The sequence below is a fragment of the Dryobates pubescens genome, chromosome Z (assembly GCF_014839835.1).
Source record: "Dryobates pubescens isolate bDryPub1 chromosome Z, bDryPub1.pri, whole genome shotgun sequence".
Classification (NCBI taxonomy): Eukaryota; Metazoa; Chordata; class Aves; order Piciformes; family Picidae; genus Dryobates; species Dryobates pubescens.
In genome coordinates, this window is record NC_071657.1 from 16,034,613 (window position 1) to 16,054,050 (window position 19,438).

General features: G+C 45.7%; 1 protein-coding gene across 2 annotated transcripts in view; it reads left to right on the top strand.

Annotated features, from left to right (window-relative positions):
- The first annotated feature begins 3,956 nt into the window (after positions 1 to 3,956).
- Positions 3,957 to 19,438, top strand: part of PRDM6 (PR/SET domain 6) — a 78,331-nt gene continuing 62,849 nt past the window's right edge. For both annotated transcript variants that reach the window (XM_054178923.1, XM_054178922.1), the window contains exons 1-3: positions 3,957 to 4,205; positions 4,876 to 5,400; positions 14,592 to 14,899. In XM_054178923.1, the coding sequence (XP_054034898.1) occupies positions 4,884 to 5,400; positions 14,592 to 14,899 (825 nt within the window). In that variant the 5' untranslated portion in view covers positions 3,957 to 4,205; positions 4,876 to 4,883. The remainder of the gene's footprint in view (positions 4,206 to 4,875; positions 5,401 to 14,591; positions 14,900 to 19,438) is intronic.

Below are 19,438 nucleotides of genomic sequence, written 5' to 3' on the forward strand. Positions count from 1 at the left end.
GATACACGGTGTTTACCACCGTCAGCCCGAAACAGCCCTTTCTGCTCCACAACCTTTGCCAGGCCCTGGGGGCGTGCTGTCAGTGACGGGCGGGCGTGGGGAAACGGCTTTTTTTAGGGTTTGTCCGCTCTCGCCACGCTTTGATCGCTTTCCAGTTTCGAAGAAGGGGAAGAGCCTGGCTTCAGTTCAGGGAAGGCTCGAAAAGTGGCGAAGACCGCCAAGCCACCCCGCCGCCCGCCACTGTCTGCAGAGGCCAGGGGCGCGGCCCCGCTCCGCAGCGGCGGCAGCACAGCGTCGGGGCCGGCAGCAGCGCCGGCGCCGCTCGGCCTTGTGGAGTTCCGACAGGTACACTGACCCGCCCCGGGAGGGCTCTTGCTGAGGGTACCACGTTCTAATCACGTGTGTAGAAATAGGTCCGTGCATCGCGTAGAGCTTTCCTCCACATCCCTTCCCCTCCCCCTCTTACTTCCCATAGAGGGAAACTGAATCCAAAGGATGGGATGTAAGAAAGCGAGGATCCCCGTGAATCCCATCTGAATAAATGTCTATATTAATGAATTATTAACTCAGCCGCTCATGACCTTAAAACTGAATTGAGGAGACGCCTAGGGCAAGAAGGAAAGCTGCTGAATCCCTTATCGGACTCCTGTCAGAGGTAACCGACCATTTGTCTTCTCCAGATCAGGAGAATTAATTAATATGAAAGGCAAACTTTTTAATTGTGTGTCAAACGAAATCAGATAGGGTGTCCCCTATTCAATCCTTTCTTTAGAAGGGTTTAGCTCCCTTTTCTACCCCCATGTCTAAAGTAAAACCTTCGAGTTTCCAAAGAGACGAACATCCTTCCTAAGGGTTATTTACAAAACAACAAACACACACACACACAAAATCTCAGAGAAAATGATGAATTTGGGTAGTTAATTTATCGATCTTGGCTCCTCTTCCCGCTTGTTTTATTTTAGAGGTCATTAATCAATGAAGAAAAACACTACCGTGTTCCCCCTTTGCATTTAATACGTTTACCTTCCTTATTTATTTCTTTTGAACAAATTCCTAGCAAATATTCACCAATCGATTTGTAGGCGATGGATTTTTATAAAGGTTTGATCGCTTTCTAAGCGGTCAATGTGATTTGTTTCAGTGCTCGTCTTCTAAATAATGAAAATGCCTGAGACAAGGGGATGGAGGAGGCGGTAGTTAAGAACTCCTGTCTGTATCTTTACACACAGAAGTCACAACAAGGAGGAAAAATTGAAACTAAAACAAACGAACGAACAAACAAACCCAACAAACCACAACCCAAACAAATAGCCCCTAGGTAAAGTCGGGGTAGACAAAAGGGTCGCACACCAACCGCTCTGCCTGGGAAAGCGAGACCAGAGGTCAGGGCTGGCTAAAGCCGTCCCAGGGAGGGGCAGGTTCAGCCCTGCTCCCAGATCTGCCTTTTTCTGAGCGGGGCAGAGAGGCCGGGAGCAGAAGTGTTTTGGAAGGCTGAGACCGGAGCTGTTTTCTGTCCCAACAGGACATGTCACTCCCTTCCTTGTCAGCGCTCTCCCCGCTCTCCCCTCGGCACTGACACAGCCCCTGCCCCTGTGCTCACGGAGCTTCCCCGCCGCTGCTCTCCTGCTCTCCCAGCGTGGATCGAGTGAATCCGGGGCAGAGAGGGTGCTTGCCGTTCAAACGACGAAGCTCATGTGGTTCGCCGGCCTCCGATGCCCTCCCCCGAAGGACAGGGAGCGCCGGCGGGCTCTGTCCGGTCGCAGAGTCCCCGACTCTGAGTACAGCCAGCGGCGCGGTGCCGAGCTGCCCGCAGAGACCGAGCTAACCTGCCCGCTGGCTGCCTCTTGCCCTCCGGCGCTCTCTGCCCGCTGCCCACTCGGCCCTGAGGACTGCCGAAGGCGGCGAGCCTTGGACTTCTTTCTGCCTATTTCCTCCCGACTAGGCTGGGTCCCAGCGTGTCGCGGAGTCTACACATTTTGTTCTACTACCTTGATCGCTCGAAGCGCTGCTTTTCTTTAATATTTCTGTTAACAACTCAGGGCAAGTGCAGATATCGACAATGTACTTAAGCCTATTAACTACGAGCTTTCCCCAACTTCATCAAGTTTTTCCAGCGTGAAACGAATTTTCAGAGATTACTGCCACTAAAATCAACTCGGTAGTTTAAAATTATGTCATGTAAGGAAAATTGCAGTAACGCAGGAGTAGCAGTTTAAAAAATGAAAAAAAGTCGAAAAAAACGTGGAATGACATTGTGACCAGGAGAGAGCTGGCCAAGGACGAGGCACTGAACCGAAGGGGAAACAGAGCAAAAAAACCGCGCCCATCTGCAAGCGAGTGAGCCCAGTAAGTCTCTGGCGAGTGTGTAGACAGACTCCCAACCCGCACCTACATCCCTCATGTGAACGGCACTGATTCAGAACTTCAGAAAGTGGATTAATACAGCGAGAGAGCTGAAAACACATTATATGTTGCACAATGGAGTTGATCAAAGACATAAAGAAGGTCTTTATAGCCAACTTTATAACCCATAAACATCGAGGCTTTTTCCTACTATGTTTGCCTTTAACTTAGGTGTTATCAATCTATACAGCAGATGACGGATGACCTTGTCAAAATGACGCCAGTCAAAACAATTTTTGCCCTTAGCCCTGCTTAAATTTGTGTTAAAATGTCCTGCCTTAGACACAGACAAAGTCTAAACAGCAGCAATTTTCCCAGGTTTTGAGTAAATGAAGGGCGAGAAAGAAATAAACTAGAAACAGGATGAGAGGAATGGCAAGAACAGTTTATAGGCGCAGACGTTATGTTTGTAAGCAAGTGTGCGCTTAGTGATAGCATGACACCTTACAGTGGGGGTTTTCTGATGCTGGAGAGATATTCTGGTGACATAAACACTTAGTGTCAATATTTTCTCTTAAATGCATGGGATACTATGTACATGCATATACCTAAGAGACTGTAGTTCTCGTCTAGTTTTTCAAACGGTGTAGGAAAGAAACTGAAAACAAAACAAAACGTAAAATGCTCACTGGTATGTGAGCTCAACAACTGAGTAGTGCGGGAGGAAAAGCCAGGTTTTAAGCCAAATAGAGGGGGAAAGTCTCCGGAGATGAGAATTGTCTCGCCACAGGTTGTATCTTCCTCTGCGTACTTCTTGCCCTGTGTTGTGCCCGAGTATAGAGAGCGCGAGAGAGACGCGCTGGTGGACGAGGGGAAAACGTCTCCGGAGAGAGAAATTCTGGGGTAGTGAGTTGCCTAATCTGTGTTTGGGACTTTCTGGGCATGTCTTAGGTAGCCAAGGGGAGCGGAAGACCAGGCATCACAGGAGACAAGTAAAGTAGACTCGACAGTATCAGGACAACAAAATGGATCAGTGAGGTCTCTAAAACCCACCTTAGCCCCCGAGGAGCAAAGGCAAGTGAGTCAAGGCCATTCCTCCCTGGGACCCGGCAGGGTGCGAGGCGATCCCCAGTTTAGGTTCCCACCACTGATACACAGTCCGGCGCTGGGGACCACGCAGCAACGCGGATCTCTCTCGGGGCCGCTCTGGGCTATCGCTCCCCTTCCGCCAGGATGAAACCCCTGCTCCTCCTGGGGCACCGTGCACCTGGGGCTGAGGAAGGGGAAAAGAGAAAGGAAAGGAGAAGGAAAGGGGGGCGGGGGGGGGGGAGGGGGCAAGTGAGGGAGGAGGGAAAGAGGAGGGAAGAAAAGAAAGGGACACCTTTAAAAGTTGAGCGAGGAACAAAGTGGGGGAAGTTGCCAAAATTTAAAAAAAAAAAAAAGAAAAAAGAAAAAAGAAAAAAGAAAAAAGAAAAAAGAAAAAGGAAAAGCAAAAAAAAAAAAAAAAGGCTCTGTGTTCAGGCTCGCTGGTAACTTCTCGCTCCCTCCCCTCCCTCTCGTGCACACCACACACACAGACTTGTATTTTGCGCTGTCGTAAAACCCACGTGTCCAGCCCGGAGTCTGCCAGAGCCGAGCGAAGAGCCCGGGCGCGACTGCGATGCGCAGCCACGGCAGAGGGAGCCCGGAGACTCGGAGCTAGCCGGTCCCCGGCACCTGGCAGTTAATCAGCCCACTTTCCTGTGGACAAAGACCAGGAAAGTCATTCCTCTCAACCTTCCTCCGGCTTGGAGGCTCCCCGGGACTGCCTACACCTCCGCACGCCGACCGCGCCACAGACCTTCAAGGCGCACGCCTCTCAGGTAAGGCAGCTGCGGGACCGGTCGACCGGCGAGGCGCATGACCCCGGCCCCCCCGCCTCTCCCGGCGCAGTCAGCCCGGCCGGCGACGCAGTGGGTATGTTTGCCCGGGGGCAGAGTACTGCCGGGCCTTTTCCTCTTCCTGCAAACGCTTGTGTGGAAATCAGAAGAGGCTGGAGAGAAAAGACTCTCGCCAGTGTGCGTGGGGCTGAAGTTTTCTTCTCCTCCTCCCCGTTGTCATCTTTGAGAGGCGTTTTGCTCATGCGGGAGAAGGGAGGGAATTAAAGGGAGAGACACAGCCTGCTCCGGGGACTGGGAGAGCTGCGCTCCTTTGGGGACAGCGGGCTCTGCGACCGCGGGTGCGAGGGGCCCGCCGCCGCTTCGCCCTGTCCGTGCTGCGGGAGAGGCAGAGGGGAAAGCCTCGTCGTCTCCCCGGACAGCACACTTCTCTCGTGTCCGCCGTGGTGCTTATCGGGCTCAGGTTCTCATTTGCCACGCGTGACAGGGGAAAGGAAGTGGAAGGGTTACGGTCTCACTGCCCACCCCGGGCAGCCGGCACGGGAAGTCTAGGGCCAGCGTGTCGGAGCGTTGGGAGCGCTGCGGGGTCGAGGCGGCCCGGCTGGGGCGGGGCGGGGGTCTCACGTCTGCTGTCCCCTTCCTCTCCGCTCCGCAGGCAGCGCGATGCTGAAGCCCGGTGACCCCGGCGGATCCGCGTTCCTCAAGGTGGATCCCGCCTATCTGCAGCACTGGCAGCAGCTTTTCCCGCAGAGCAGTCAGCTCAAGAGCAGCGGGGCCCTCGCCCAGCTCCAGCCTCCCGAAAGAGCCGAACCTTCGGCCGATAGTCTCCGCCAGCGCCCGGCCTCCCTTTCCTCCTCCTCTTCCTCATCTACTCCGTCTTCCTCTTCCACGTCCTCTTGCGTCGCCGCCGCCGCAGCTTCGCTGGCCGGCCTGGCCTCCCTGCCGGTGACCCAGCTCCCGGTCTTTGGACCACTTCAGAGCTCCGAGCCCCCGGCCGGGGGAGCGCCCGCTCCCCTACAGGGCAAGGACTTGTGCGGGGCCGGCAGCGGCGGCAGCAAATGCGGCGAGCGCGCTGCCGCTCGGTTCCGGTGCACGGCCGAGGAGCTGGACTACTACCTGTATGGGCAGCAGCGCATGGAGATCATCCCTTTGAATCAGCACACCAGTGACCCCAACAACAGTACGTATCGTGTCCCTTCATGCACTCCCCGAAGTCCAGCCTTCACCTCTCTCTGTACCGTGTCAGCCTAGGGACCGCAGTCAGTGCCTGTATCCCTCTCTCCATCAGGGGCATCCTCCGATCTGCCCTTCCCTCCCTTGAGCTGATTTTGCGTGGTTCCCAGTGCTTTCAGGAGGTAACCCCGTGGTATCAGCCTTCCTTGTCTGAAACCCAGTTCATTCCCTGAAGGCACACTTCCTGGGGAAGGATGCTCTGGAGGTAAATTTCTGTTGGAAGAATGCTTAAGAAAATTGTTTCAGAAATGGTTCAGAGAAACTTGCTGTTGCTTTCTTGCCTTTCTTGTCTCGCTGGGTTAATGCCTGGAAAGCCCGGGCTTCTCTGAGTATCCAGTCCTCCGAGCTGGGTAGGGGAACAATTGCAGTTTTCATCAGATGGAATAGGGCAGTTTTCCTCTCTCTTATCTCGGTTTTCCTTTCAGACCTCGTTAACACCTCGCTGTTTCTAGTTTTCACCCCTACAAGAAAGTATGACATGGTCATTTAATAAGAAAAGACGATTTTCTATACAAAAGAGGTCCTCCAGATGAGTGTTCAGAATTCACATAGGTCTTGGTGGTTAGAAAATGTTTAATACTGCTGTTGCCAGTTACAGTGTTTTGAGGGTAGAGGTCCATCCCTATTATTAATCATCTGTATCAACTAGAGGTTTGTGATTTTAGAATTTGGTTCTTCCTGTCTTTTGTTCCTGTATCTGGCAATGCTACATGACCAAGGAACTTTACAGGTGAAAATAAGTAGATGAACTCTATTATTTAATCAGATTCATTGCTAATATTCAGATCACACAGATGAACATTGGAACAAAACTTCAGCACGTGCACTTTTCCCTTAATGTTTCTCAAAATTCTACATGGTCCTTCTCCTTTCCCCTCTCTCCACCCCCCCCCCCCCCAAATGTCTGTTTAAGGAAGGCTATTGAACAGACAGCTGATACCCCAGAACAGCAATTCATAACCATATGTCCAAACAAAATGCAGAATCATTTCATTTCAGATGTGGAGTTTGTTTTGGAAGTTTCCATAACTCTGTTGTGTATTAATTAAACTGCATGAATACTATCATAGTCTTAATTATTTTGCCTATGTCTTAAAAAGCAGAAGGAAAGTTGATTCTAAATTTGATGGGGATTCCTCCTCCCCACCCTCTCTTTCAAACAATGCAAATATTGGATACCAACTTTGTTCTGAGCGACCTCCTTATGCTTAGCTTTACATCGTTGTGAAACATGTTAGGATATTTTTTATTTTCGGGTGCAGAAAGCATAATTTCACTTAATTCCACTTAATGGAATCTGAAATGAACTTTTAATCACCAGGTGAACCGTTCAGACAATACATGTTTTACTTCTCGGCGCAGCTCTGTAAATCTGCAAGATAAAGGTTTTAAAACGAGAAGGAAAGATAAAAAAGCGATTTGGTGGGGGAAAGTTTTTAAGGAGTGAGTGGAATAATAGCACGCTGCAGAGTCCCAGGTGAAGCCTGCAGGGTTTCTTCTCCACCGTGATGTTCAAGGTGGACTCGCGAAGCAAACGGTCGATCGCGGGGAGGCCGCGCGTGGGCCGCGTCCGGCTGGGACAGGGCAGCGCTCACCATCTGAAGGTCGGGGCAGCGTGCTGCCACAATGATCTCTCCCGTTTCTAATGCAACGAGATCTGAATAGTCTTTTAATTGAACCAGTTTGCAAGGCAAGTTTTGCTCCAGCAAAACTTTTTAAGCTGACAGTTCAGTCTTCTGTGTTCACTCGTTCTTAACGCGCACCAAAAAAAAAGGATAACTGTGAGGAAGGGGCCCGGGAGCTGCGGTCTGTGCCGTGCCACCCACTCTGCCCACACGCACCGTGCGAGGCGCAGCAGAGCAAGATGCGGGGAGCGGCCTGGCCACCCCTGCCCGAGCGCCTCGGGCGTGACACAAGGAGCAGGACTTTCAGCTGCTGTGACTCCGTCCTTCACACCTCGTTCTGTACCCGAGGAGGTGGCCTTTGGCGGGAAAATAGGTTGGGGTTGAGGGTGAGAGAAGAGAGCGAGAATGAGTTATACTTGCTTGCTGTCTGAACTAGTTCCAGGCAGTCCCATGGAAACTCCGAACAAACGGGGTTCGCAGCCTGGCACAGAGACCCACCGCGCAGGGTACGATGCCTCCGCCTTGGCCTCGCCCGGTTGCATCCGCCGATTTGTGATTGCCGTCAGGGCCCTGGCTGCCGGCTGTTTAGCGGCTATTAGTTTTAGACGTACTTTCTGCGCGAACCGAGCAAGAGCCCCGTTCCTTTTTCTTTCCCTAGTGCTTCCACTCTCCCCCAAGCATCTCCTTCTTCTCTGTGGCCGATCACATAACCCACTCACTCTCGCGGCAGTATAAGCCCGTCGTGCTCACGCTCTCGGGAGAGGCGCCCGTAAATTTCGTTGGTGTCTTCGACCGCTCCCCGGGCGCCCGCCCCAGCGTCGCGGGGCAGAGGGAGCCTGGCAGGCAGGCGGCTTCCGATGGAACTGTGGCGGAGCGGCCTTCTTTCCCGAAGAGCTCGTAAGGCACCGGGGCTACCGGCTGTTCGCACCCTGCCCGCTGGGCTTCCCAGTGCCTGGACCAGCTGTCCGGCTCTCAGCCCAGCTCCGCAGCGGCCAGCCCGATTTCCCAACGCCCGACCCGGCTCCTCAGGTCCCGGCTTGGTTCCCCAGCGCCCGGCCCGGTTCCCCAGCGCCCGGCCCGGCCTGGCGCCGGGAGGCCGCCGTGGGAAGACGGATGGGCGGCGGTTTCCCTATACACGCCTTGATCGTCATATATCTTTGACTATGGCACTATCTTAGGCGAGGGAGGGGACGACGAGGGCCGCCAAGGAGCTGTGGGTTAAGTGTCTGTATGTAATTGTTTTAAACTCAAAGAGGGTAGAAAAAAAACCCCAACAAAACAACCAAGAAACAAACCCCTAATTAGGGCCCTGCAGCCTTTGCTCCCAGGATAGTAAAGGGGATTATGTTAAACCCCTGACAATGCGTCAGCCAGCTGGGGACCGTTCTCTTCCCAGGTCTGAAGCTGGAAGGCTGAGGGTGCTTCTGGGCGCCGGAGGAGGGGCGCTTGCGACGCCAGAAGCTCTTCTAGGGTGAATTCAGGGGGTGTGAGGCGAGCTTCCTCCCGTGTAGATTTTCTCTCTCCCCCTGGGTGCTGAAGAGAGGCTTTTGCCACGGGAAATCTGTGTCTCCTTTACCTTCGCCAGAAAGCGCCAACCTGCCACTTGTAATAAATACGCTGTGTAAAACAAAACTGTCATGCAAGCAAGCAGTTTGCACGCCTCTTCCCATTCAATTTACCGGGAGACAGTGTATATATAACATGTCGTGAGGTGGATCGGTGTGGGGAATATTTTGACTTTTTTTTTCTTTAGACTGCTGGTAACCTGTATGATTTAGCTATTTTACATCATTAGTTACCCAGCACCCTTAAACATAGCAGATAGCCATACATTAGATTGAGGTTAGAGAAGGTGGTGACTGTTTATTTAGGGTGATAAAATGGTCCATCAGCAGTAATCTCCATCGATATGTGCCACCAGGAGATGAAGGATGAGGGGACAAGCCACAATTAATTGCCCTATAGTTTTGTAGGAGAGAGTGGAGCTGGTGCGGACTGAACTTCGATCTCCTCTCCCTGAGCCTATTCATCATCTCTACACGGTATATGGGGGTCTCTCAGGGGCAGGGGGTGGCAAGGTTTATCTACACACAATATTCTCCTTCCCTTTTAATACCTGACACAGAAATTTAATTCATTCATACCTTCAGTCGAAGGCAGGGAAAATCAAACTCACCTCCTTCAATCCGCCCCTCACCCGCCTCGCGAAAATAACCCGAAAGCCGCACGGCGAGCGGGACGGTGCCCCAGAGCCTCCGTTCCACGGTCCAGGATGTCACACACTGTCATCCTCGGGGAAGCTTACGAGGCTGTGCCTGACCCCTCGACCGGGGGGCGTGGGGTTCTTTCTGACTGACCTCCCGACCGGGGGGCATGGACCCTGCGGCAGTTCTTGCGCCGAGGCGGAAACGCTGCTTGGGGCAGAGCAGTGGGGCCCAAGGTTCGTCTCCATCTCTCCGCGGTGGCGGCTCCACTCCGGCCGGGATGGGGCGGGGCAGTAAAAGCCCGGGGAGGAGGCGGTCCGGGACCCGGGAACGGTGGGCAGAGTAGGGCCGGAACGGCTGGATCGCGGTGATGGCCGTGGCTCTGCACCCCTGCGCCTAGATGCGCCCCCTGGGGCAGCGGTTTCGCTCTCCGCAGCAAATGTTTAGAATGAAAAAAAAAAAAAATTACATTAAAGGAACCCAAGGGGAAAGTGCATCTGTGTTTCGTTCACTCGAAAGCTTGCCCTTAAATCAGGTAGTTTGAGAAATCCTGTGATTTATTTAGTCGAAAGAAAGAGGTGCCAGCTCGTCGATGAGGAAACTGAGGCATGAAGAGACCGTGATCCTTAAGCAGGCTCTGGACCGCAGGAAACGAAAGAATACTGCCTCGCTCAGCCTGCCCTCTGTTTTAGCTAGGTACTTGGGCTCAGGCAGGAATGAAGGGCTAGCTGCAGTGATTTATATTTGCAAATGACTAATACCATGTGAAATGATGGCCACTTACACTGGATACCTGCATGCTTCCTGTGAATTATGAAGCAGAGGGTCAAGAGGCCACCTTCTTTAATACCAGCAAGCTGCAGGTATCCACTGTAACTGCACCTTTGAAGCGTATTATTGCCAGGACAAAAATGTATTTCTTTCATTTATTGTTACAGCTGGTTTGCTGGTTAAAACACTGTGTTGAACCCTACCTTTAACTGACACAAGCTTTCTCCCCTGAGATTTCCTTTAAAATATGCAGTATAAGTGTTACTTAGGTCAGACAATGCTTAGAATTATATTTTGGGAGCAATGATATGTCTTATCCCTTTTGCTTAGGTTTAGTACTTGTAAGTGTACTCATGTGGTGTTACAGTGCTAGCATTACACTGTGTTCACTTTTATGGAGGCAAATAAATGATAACATATTGCACTCTCCCAAAAGAGCCACATGAAATAGCTCCACTAGGATTTTTTTTTCTTGCTTCTTCCTTGCTTTAATGCTCCCATCTATAGAGCATGAAGACATAACGTGAGAAAATGACCTCTTTCCAAAGAGTCTGGATGCATCTAGGCCTGCAGTGGAACAGTCACAATGACCTTACTTTCTGCATGTCCTGATCTTAGTAGAAGACATTCTGCTCTGGCTGCAGTCCTTCTTGCTTTCTCCAGTTTCCCCCCATTTCTTGCTTCTTGTCTTGACTTGGAGCTCAACTGATGTTATTACAACAAGTGGAAGTATTAATTTCAGCAGTGATTGGAGGCCTGTATTCACACAGGCTACTCTGAGGCTGAAATAGAAGGAAGGGCACAGTACATCTCTCCTTATTGCCCTGTGTGGTAGTCCTCTGGAAAGCTCTTTCTTGTCTCACCACATCCTTGTTACCTGAATTCCCCACACATGTGTGGGTCTTGATGGTTGCCATCCAGTTTGGAGACCCTAGTGAAGTCAGCGGGCCATAGCACTCTTCTACTCAAACTCCACTCTTCTATGTACTATTAAGCAAGTTGATTATACCTGGAAGTATTCAAGAAGATGATATTATCGATCTTTTATGTGAGAGAGAATAGCGTGCAAGTCTTGAAATGCTCCATTTTTTCCATTGTCTGATACTAAAGATTTCATTCCCCTGTCCTTTGAGGCAGACTGATCCACTACTTATAGTGACAGTCTTTAAATGGGTGACATACCATTAGTGAAAGCGTGCTTGGGTCAAAGTCTTTGATATATCATTACACAAAACTTTTAGTCATGAAAGAGAAAAAGATGATAGTAACTTTTTATTCAAGGCATGGTGAAATATATCTAGCAGGGATTCCACTCCTTATAACATTTATGGAGGGTTTTTTTTTTTTTGTTGGTTTGTTTTTGTTTTTTTTTTGTAAGTTTTACTTGTACAGTTTCAGAAAAACTAAAATTAGATGTATAAAGTATTCAAGCAAGACAAATCTAATTACTGCTTAGTATTAAAGACAGATCCTTTCCCTCTCATTAACAAGCTATAAGCCAAGCACTTTCAGAAGATGTCCACTTTTCCAAATTTTCACCTTTGGCAGGACAAAGGGAAAGGAACACAGCAGGAGATTAGATACTGCTGCTGCCAAGCTTAAAGACATTACAAGTGTTTTTGGATAGCAGAAAATAAATATCACCATGTTTGACTTGATTTCTGTAAAGGACAGTGACACAAGGTTCATTTATGCTCTTCATCAATGTCTTAATTTCTCTTCCTTAAAAAGGTAGAAATAAAATGCTTTATCCACACTCATGCACACATATTGCCAGGACAAAGTGAAGAAATCCTTGTTCTCAGAAGATAATAAAAGCTGAGTGAGTGAAAAATTATGCATGTGTGGTGGCAGAATGCAGGAAGATGACCCTGAAATTGCCTCAGTTGAGTCAGGAAGATGCTGTAGTACATTTCATGTAAGTTGCTACAGAGACAGGGTGTCTCCAAGAAAGTAATTAATAATTGGGTAGTTGGGAGCAGCATTACACGTCTAGAAGATGGTGTCATACAGTGTAAACAGGAGGGTTCATGGTCCTGCTCTGCCTTCTAATTGTCATCATGGTTAGATATTCTCTCTAAGCCCTCAGTTTTCCTGTTGGATATTTTCTGTTTTTCTAACTTGCATGGTAAGACATCAGACTTATTTAAAGTGTATCACATACCAATCTGTTTGGGGTTGTGTTCCCCCCTTTTTTTCCTATTAGAGATCCTTTCCTATAAGATCAATGCTAAACTCCAATGCAGCCAGCCGCTGAGGTCTCTGGATAAGCCAAAACCACAGGGTTTTTTGATGCCTGGTTTCCAAGAGGGAAAAAAAAAAAAAAAAAAGATGTTGTGGTGATACCTCACTTTCCAAACCAGCTGTGGAAATAACAACAATTAAAAAAATAAAAAAAGGCAAACAAACAAACAAAAAAACCCCTGACATGTACTTGCTTCTTTTTATTCATCATGCTTGGGAATGGTTGTAGGAATATCTGCCACATAATAATCTTCTCTCAGAGCTAACCAGAAACCTTTTCCCTGGAGTCCTGCAAATTTCATCCTCCAGCCACCTCTAATTGACGTGGCTGAATGAGCAAAACCCCTCTGCAGTTGCGGCTTAACCCAACAAAAGAGTCATTCTGCGACAGGGTTTATATTGTTAAGGAAAGGCTGTAACCGTCCAGCCAAAAGCACATTTTTGGCCAGTACAAGCATGGTCCCCACCAAGGGGCTTGTCCTGCGGCTGCTGGGGCATGCTGTCATACCAGCAAGGGCTCTGTCTCCTCTGTGTAGCATTTTGTGGATGGCATGGGGTGAGTTCCACACACAGGCCTTCTTCTGTAGGGACACCATCAGGATAATGCACAACTCAGGGCTTGCTTGCTTGCTTTCTAAGACCTGTGAACAATGTTATGGGTAGAGAACTTGGACAAATAACCACTGAGTAAGGACACATACATTTCCTGCAGGACTGGAAGGTGTAACAATTTTGAGGGAAATTATCTTCCACATGTAACTTTCAAATACTGTCTTATTGCAGAATGCATCTGTTTTTATGGCACAAATTAAAAGAGGATGACTGGACATAGTGCTTAGAAAGTGTATCTAAACTTGTAGCACAAAAATAGAGGCTGTATGTTGAAGACGCAGCTTTTATTACCTGTTAGTAGCTTTTTCTGAATAGAGAGGAAGGCTTTCCTTTGAAGGCTCTGTAGGAAAGAAGACTACATAATGCATAGTATATCCACCTCTGAAGAAGAACAGCTTAGTCAGTCCCCCTGAGAATTGAAACTGGTTACAGGCAATCTAGCAAGCCTAAATATGTGGCTTAGACCAAGAAGTTCCAGCTTCTGTGGTGAATACTGTGCTTTAGCGTTATAAGAATGCGTATAGGCTGTAGAAAGTATTAGGGGAAAGATCTAGGACTTCCTGCATGAGTACTGTGGTATAGTTATTGTTTTTCCTTTGTATTTCTGGAATAAATGTATATGAAAACCTTTACTGTGCTAAAAATCTGGACTATGCAGAAGATGGTAACCTATTTAGACACATTTATTGTTATGTTAACTCAACATACTTCCAGAGAAATGGCTATCCTGAGCATGAAACATTTTCCAGGAAGTTGTGTATTCATGGCAGACATGCAAGTGTACAGTGGAAACATTTAACCAGTATTTTCTTTGCTCAGAAAAGAATCACAGTAGGATCTCCCAAAATAGAGAAATATCATCCATTATTAAGAGCAGCTAGGGAAATTACCATTTTTACAAACTGGCCTTTTTCATGGGAGCTGCTCACAAAACTAGACATCCTGTTGTGTTTGGTTTTTTGTTTGTTTGTTGTTCACACCCCCCCTTAGCATCAGCTGTATGTAACAAACTGAAAACATGCATTCACATTCATTGAAAATTTTCAAATCTAAGGTAGAAATCAATAATATTTGCTACATAATTTCAATTTAAAGGTTAGATTCAGCTACAAGAAAGTAAATGTCCATGCACACTCTGTTTGTCATTCACGAGGTTCTTCTTATTTAATTTTTTAAACAGACAGTCATGCACATGCATGTTCACTTAAAAAAGAAAAGTAGAGCAAAAGTTCATTTTAAATAAAGTTGACATTAAATTCTGTTCCAGTTAAATCCTTGGGCTGAAACGTGGTAAGGCAAATAAGTGTGTCTGTAAGGCATTATGAGTATGCTTTAGAATGTCCCACCACAATGCACTGTGATGTTTTAAACGGGTTATTTATATTGTCAAAAAAGGAATTTTTAAAAACTGTGCTAAAATAAATGTCTTGGTAGGTGTGTGAACACACTGGGTTTGCAGATTGTCTACAGGGTTTCTTCTCAGCCTTTGGGATTTCTTATTAAGGGCTTTGGTGAGATTAGGAAAGCCGTCCTAAGTGGCATACAAAAGGGCATGTTGTCTATGAATGCTGAGCTGCTATGAAATGATAGGAAAAGTAGAGGGATATGCATGACCTTGTCCATTGCAGTGATCCTGGCCAGCAGCACCATATTGAGGGTGTTTTTTTCTCTGTGTCCCTTAGGATGTGATATGTGTGCTGATAACCGCAACGGTGAGTGCCCCATGCATGGGCCCCTCCACTCCCTGCGCCGTCTGGTGGGCACCAGTAGTGCTGCTGCAGCTGCCCCTCCACCTGAGATCCCAGAGTGGCTCCGGGACCTGCCCCGGGAAGTGTGTCTGTGCACCAGCACAGTGCCTGGGCTGGCCTATGGCATTTGTGCAGCACAGCGGATCCAGCAAGGTACCTGGATTGGGCCCTTTCAGGGAGTCCTGCTCTTGCCAGAGAAGGTTCAAACGGGAGCCATCAGGAACACTCAGCATCTGTGGGAAGTAAGTCATCATTTTCCCTTCCTTGTAAAACTTCATTGTTTTGAAGTAGGCGCTGAGCATAACTGTATTTAGTACTAGTACTGGTCACTAGCTGTGAAAAAAACAAAACAAAAAAACCCCAACTTAATTATGCTAACCTTGAAGAGCAGAAAATGTAACCAGTGCAAGCAAAATCCTGGCTGCACTAGAGGTAGCCAGAAAACCAACAGAAAACTAAGAATTTCAATTGGTTTGCATAGGAAAGTAGAAACAGATTGTTGCAGGTACTGTAATGCAGAATAGAAAGATGTGGCCAGAGATGGCTTAAAGTTGCAACATACTGCTCTGAGTTATAAGCACGCTGATGGAGCTCTCAGCTCACAGTTCCAGCTGTATCATCTTAGTCTGTGTAACACATGTGGATTGGAGTGGCATATTGTATCATTGTTGTGGCCTGCAGACAATCCAAGAAAGCTTCTGAATCAAATGCAATGTCCTACAGCTCTGCTGTTTGCCCATAGTGGTTGTACACAATTTAGTTCAGCTCTGGTCTCACACTGACTGTACATTGTCTTAATGATTCTTTCAGTGCTTCTGTGTGAAAGCTGCTTTCAGTCCTCTATATTCTTTTATGCATTTTTTGCCATCTTAGAGAAGGTAGCAGTGCTAATTAATATGAAAATATTCAGGCTGTGATAGTTTGGTTTGGTTTGTGACGGACACTGACTGTGGTATGCCAGAACAGATCACAAACCTGTCACTGTTTTCCTTTGGCTGTATAGGGACATTCATGTCTGTCACTGTTTGTAACCACGTACATTTTCTCCAGTGAAGCACTGGAGTTTTGTGCTTTGGTATAGTTTGTGTGCAGATGATAGCAACAGCATCTTATGGTAAGTTAATTTAGAAAGAAAAGACAGCATATGCTGATTTTACAAACAGATCTAACAATAATTAAGGGGCATATCTAATAACTGTATGTATCAGCTACTGTCTACCTCATCTTTTCCCATTAATTTCTTCTTTGCTTTATACTGGAAACCATAGTTTCTTAGTTCTGCTTAGTCCTTTGTAGATGCAACTTCAGCTCACCTCAAGACTAACTGCTACAGAGTCAATAGAAATGTGCCTGTAGTTCTGCAGGTGACATTTATTCATTTAGATTAAATTTGAATCTTCAGAATGTAAGGGGGATGTGCTTGCTGTTTAGAAACCTGACAAGGATCCCATAGAATCATAAAACTGTTTGGACTGGGAAAGGCCTTTAAGATCATTGAGTCCAACCATTATCTAACTCTACTAAGTCTGCTGCTAAATCTTAGCACCATAACTATGTGTCTTTTAAACACCGCCAGGGATGGTAGTTCAACCATTTCCCTGGGCAGGCTGTACCAGGGCTTGACAACAATTTCAGTGAAAGATGAATATGCAAAGAGTGGTTTTGGTCTTTTCAATGGGTATACAGTAAAAGTGAAAGGACTTTTAAAAGATATTTGGTGTTGTGGAGCTAGGATCCTGTGTATAGAACTTGTTCACTGCAAACTTGTGACTATTTCGATTATCAGAACTTTAGGACTGATTATTACCTTTTCTAATAATCATGTTATATTTTTGCATACCATCCAATACACGTGACTTCCTTCTGTAAGAGCTCCTATGCATTTCCTATATGCAAATGAATAGTAAATAACACATCAGGGTCTTTGCTTCAAATAATTAACTCAAAAGAATGATTATGGCAAGAGGGAGATTTTCACATGAAAGACTCTCAGAGCACACCTAAATGTACTCAGTAAACGGAATGACTTGCAATCATTGGGGAGTTCTGTTGTTGCTTTCAGTGGGGATGAAATCTCTCTTGTATACCAGATATTCATAAATTTGACTTAAATCTGTGCCCATTGGAACCCAGGGGTGTTATTAATATATTATTTTATACTTTTTAATGGAATAATGACTCTGGAGGCTTCATTTTTATTGCTAAAATGGTTTTTAGGATTTAAACTATGCTAATTAACAGAACATAAAATAATACAATGAGCTCACCTGATCATCAAGCTACACAAACCATTGAAATTTATCTTTGAAAAAGAAGGAATTAGAGAGTTCCACATTACCCTTAAATATTTACATTATAATTTATTTTTTTACTTTTTTTTTTTTTTTTGCAAGTTAAGTTCCAAATACTGGTAATACTTCTTTGAAACAAACAAATTTTTTTAGCTTAATTTCAGGCAAACTTAAAAAAATTGTTTAAAAGCAATGAAAAAAAGAAGGTTGCTGGGGGGAAAGCCAAAAGCAAAGAAGAAAAAGATATTGAGTAAAAATAAAAATACCGATGTGTGCCAGACTCAGGTCATTGATGGCTGTCTGCTGAGGTTTTGTGTGGGTTTGCTCTTCTGTTCTTAACACAGATTTCCTGTTGGCTAAAAAAAAAATTAGTATGTGTATTTTAAAGTAATTATCTTTAAAATAATTCAGGGGGGGTTGGGAAGATATTGTGAGCAGCTCATGGTTTTGGGTTATTTCTACTACTGGCAAAAATTGGTGGCAAGAATTGTTAGTGAAAAATTGCGTGCTTTCAGCCTTACATAGAAGTTTTGGGCATTTACAGTTTCTTTTGTATATCAAGTTACTATGTTTTATCTAATAGAGAACTGATGTTTAATAAAGAAAAATGTACAGCAAAAGAATAATATAAAGTGCATGTGATTTTATAAAGTTGATCTATGAAAACAAAAGAAACTGAAAGTATGCATCTTAACAGTCTGTATTCTTTTAGTCTGTATGGCATAGGAGTGCGGATTAAATACTTGTAAACATTAAAGGACTATCTCATCATTGTCCCTTTGCTTTAGTCAATTGTCTTCCATCAGTCTGTCAGACAGCTGCAAATAAGTTACTCAATGTTAGGTCTTGGTGGACCTTGCAGAGAGAACTTCCTTTTCTTAGTTCTGTAGATAGTATTCAGATATTTCTTCTCTCGGTGCTGCAAAGTAAAGTTGATAGATATTTGTTTTCATTTACAGTTCTTTGTTTTCAGTGTACAGCAGATAAATAGAAGGGCTGTTACAGAGGCTTTGATGCATAGTTACTGATTTGGTGGCTTTTAAAATTCTCTTTGTTGTGGGAAACATCAGAAGTATTGCATTTGGTGTATAGTTCAATGCTATGGAAATATGCTTCAGTCTGTCTGCACAAATGTTCCTGCCATGCACTCAATGTTTGCTTTGTATGTAATCCGTACAGCAGAATGTACAGCAATTCAGAGTAAATTACATACCAGTCCATTACCTCACAACAGGCCTTGACACCTATGGGCGTTCATGGGAAATGATAGAGTTCTCTTGCAGTCAACCAAGATAACTTTTTATAACTTGAAGAAATATCAGCCCTTCAGAAAGCTAAAAATATTAGCAATTCTTAGTTGCAGTTCTTTATTTTCCCCTTTGGCCCACTTCAATCCAGAGTTTGCTCATATTGTATAAAAATACAATAAACTCTGATTTTTTTTTCCCCCTAAAGCAAAAGCAGGGCTGGATGTATTAAGCAAATACCCTCTTTGGTAATACAAGCATTTATTCCAGTGCTGCTTGATAATATTTCTGATTTTTTAAAAATCTTCTTCTGTTTTATTTTTTTTTCTTAAGTAATGAGAACAATCCTTTTGTTATTGCAAAGAAAACAGAGACTTTCTCAGCAATTAAGTCTCACTGATGAGAATGAGATAATTTTACCCTAATGTGTTTTCTAATAAAGAAGTGAAAAGGCACACTCGATTCCAACATATATGAAAACATTATCTCAATTATTAATGTGTCCTTGCTCCCTGGAGATAAATTAATCTGGTTGCACATGTTTTCCCCTTTCTGTTTAACATCAAAATTTAATAAGAGTAGACTTCAGGAATGTATGCTATATACACTTAGATTCTGTTAGAATAAAAGACAGAGGTTTTAAAGGCTTATACATTATAGTATTAGAAGTTTTTCAGGCTCCAAACTAAACCGTGAGTCCTGGAAACAGCTAAGTTGTAAATGGACTTTTACCATGCAAATTCAGGTTGGCTGAAAAAAGCTTTACTGATAGACATATCAAAGATAGAAACTAAAAGCTTCTTTTATTCATTTTTCTGATAAAAAGTTTGCTGTCTCTCTTCATTTATGTATAGCAGGGCATTCATTAATAACTACAAAATGCTAAACCTGTGTTACTGATTTTTCCCTTAAATGGGTAGGATTAACTGGCACTTCGAGAAAGTGTGCATGCCATTTTAATAAAGTACCACTTGCTGGTTTTTTTGTGCCTCATCTGAAGTCAAAGAAAACAGTACCTTTGATTTCATGATTTCTTCTGGACCACGAAGAGGCATTTTGCTGGGACACAGGCTGGCCTGAGGCCATGCGGCGGTACTACACGTTTCTGTACAAATTAATATGCAGAGAGAATCCTTATCTTTCAAACAAAGCACTCATTCCAGTTATGGTGATAGAGAGGTATTCAGATTGTCTTGGCTATTCTTCTGGACTAAATTCATAGCAAAGCACTGGGGGATAAAGT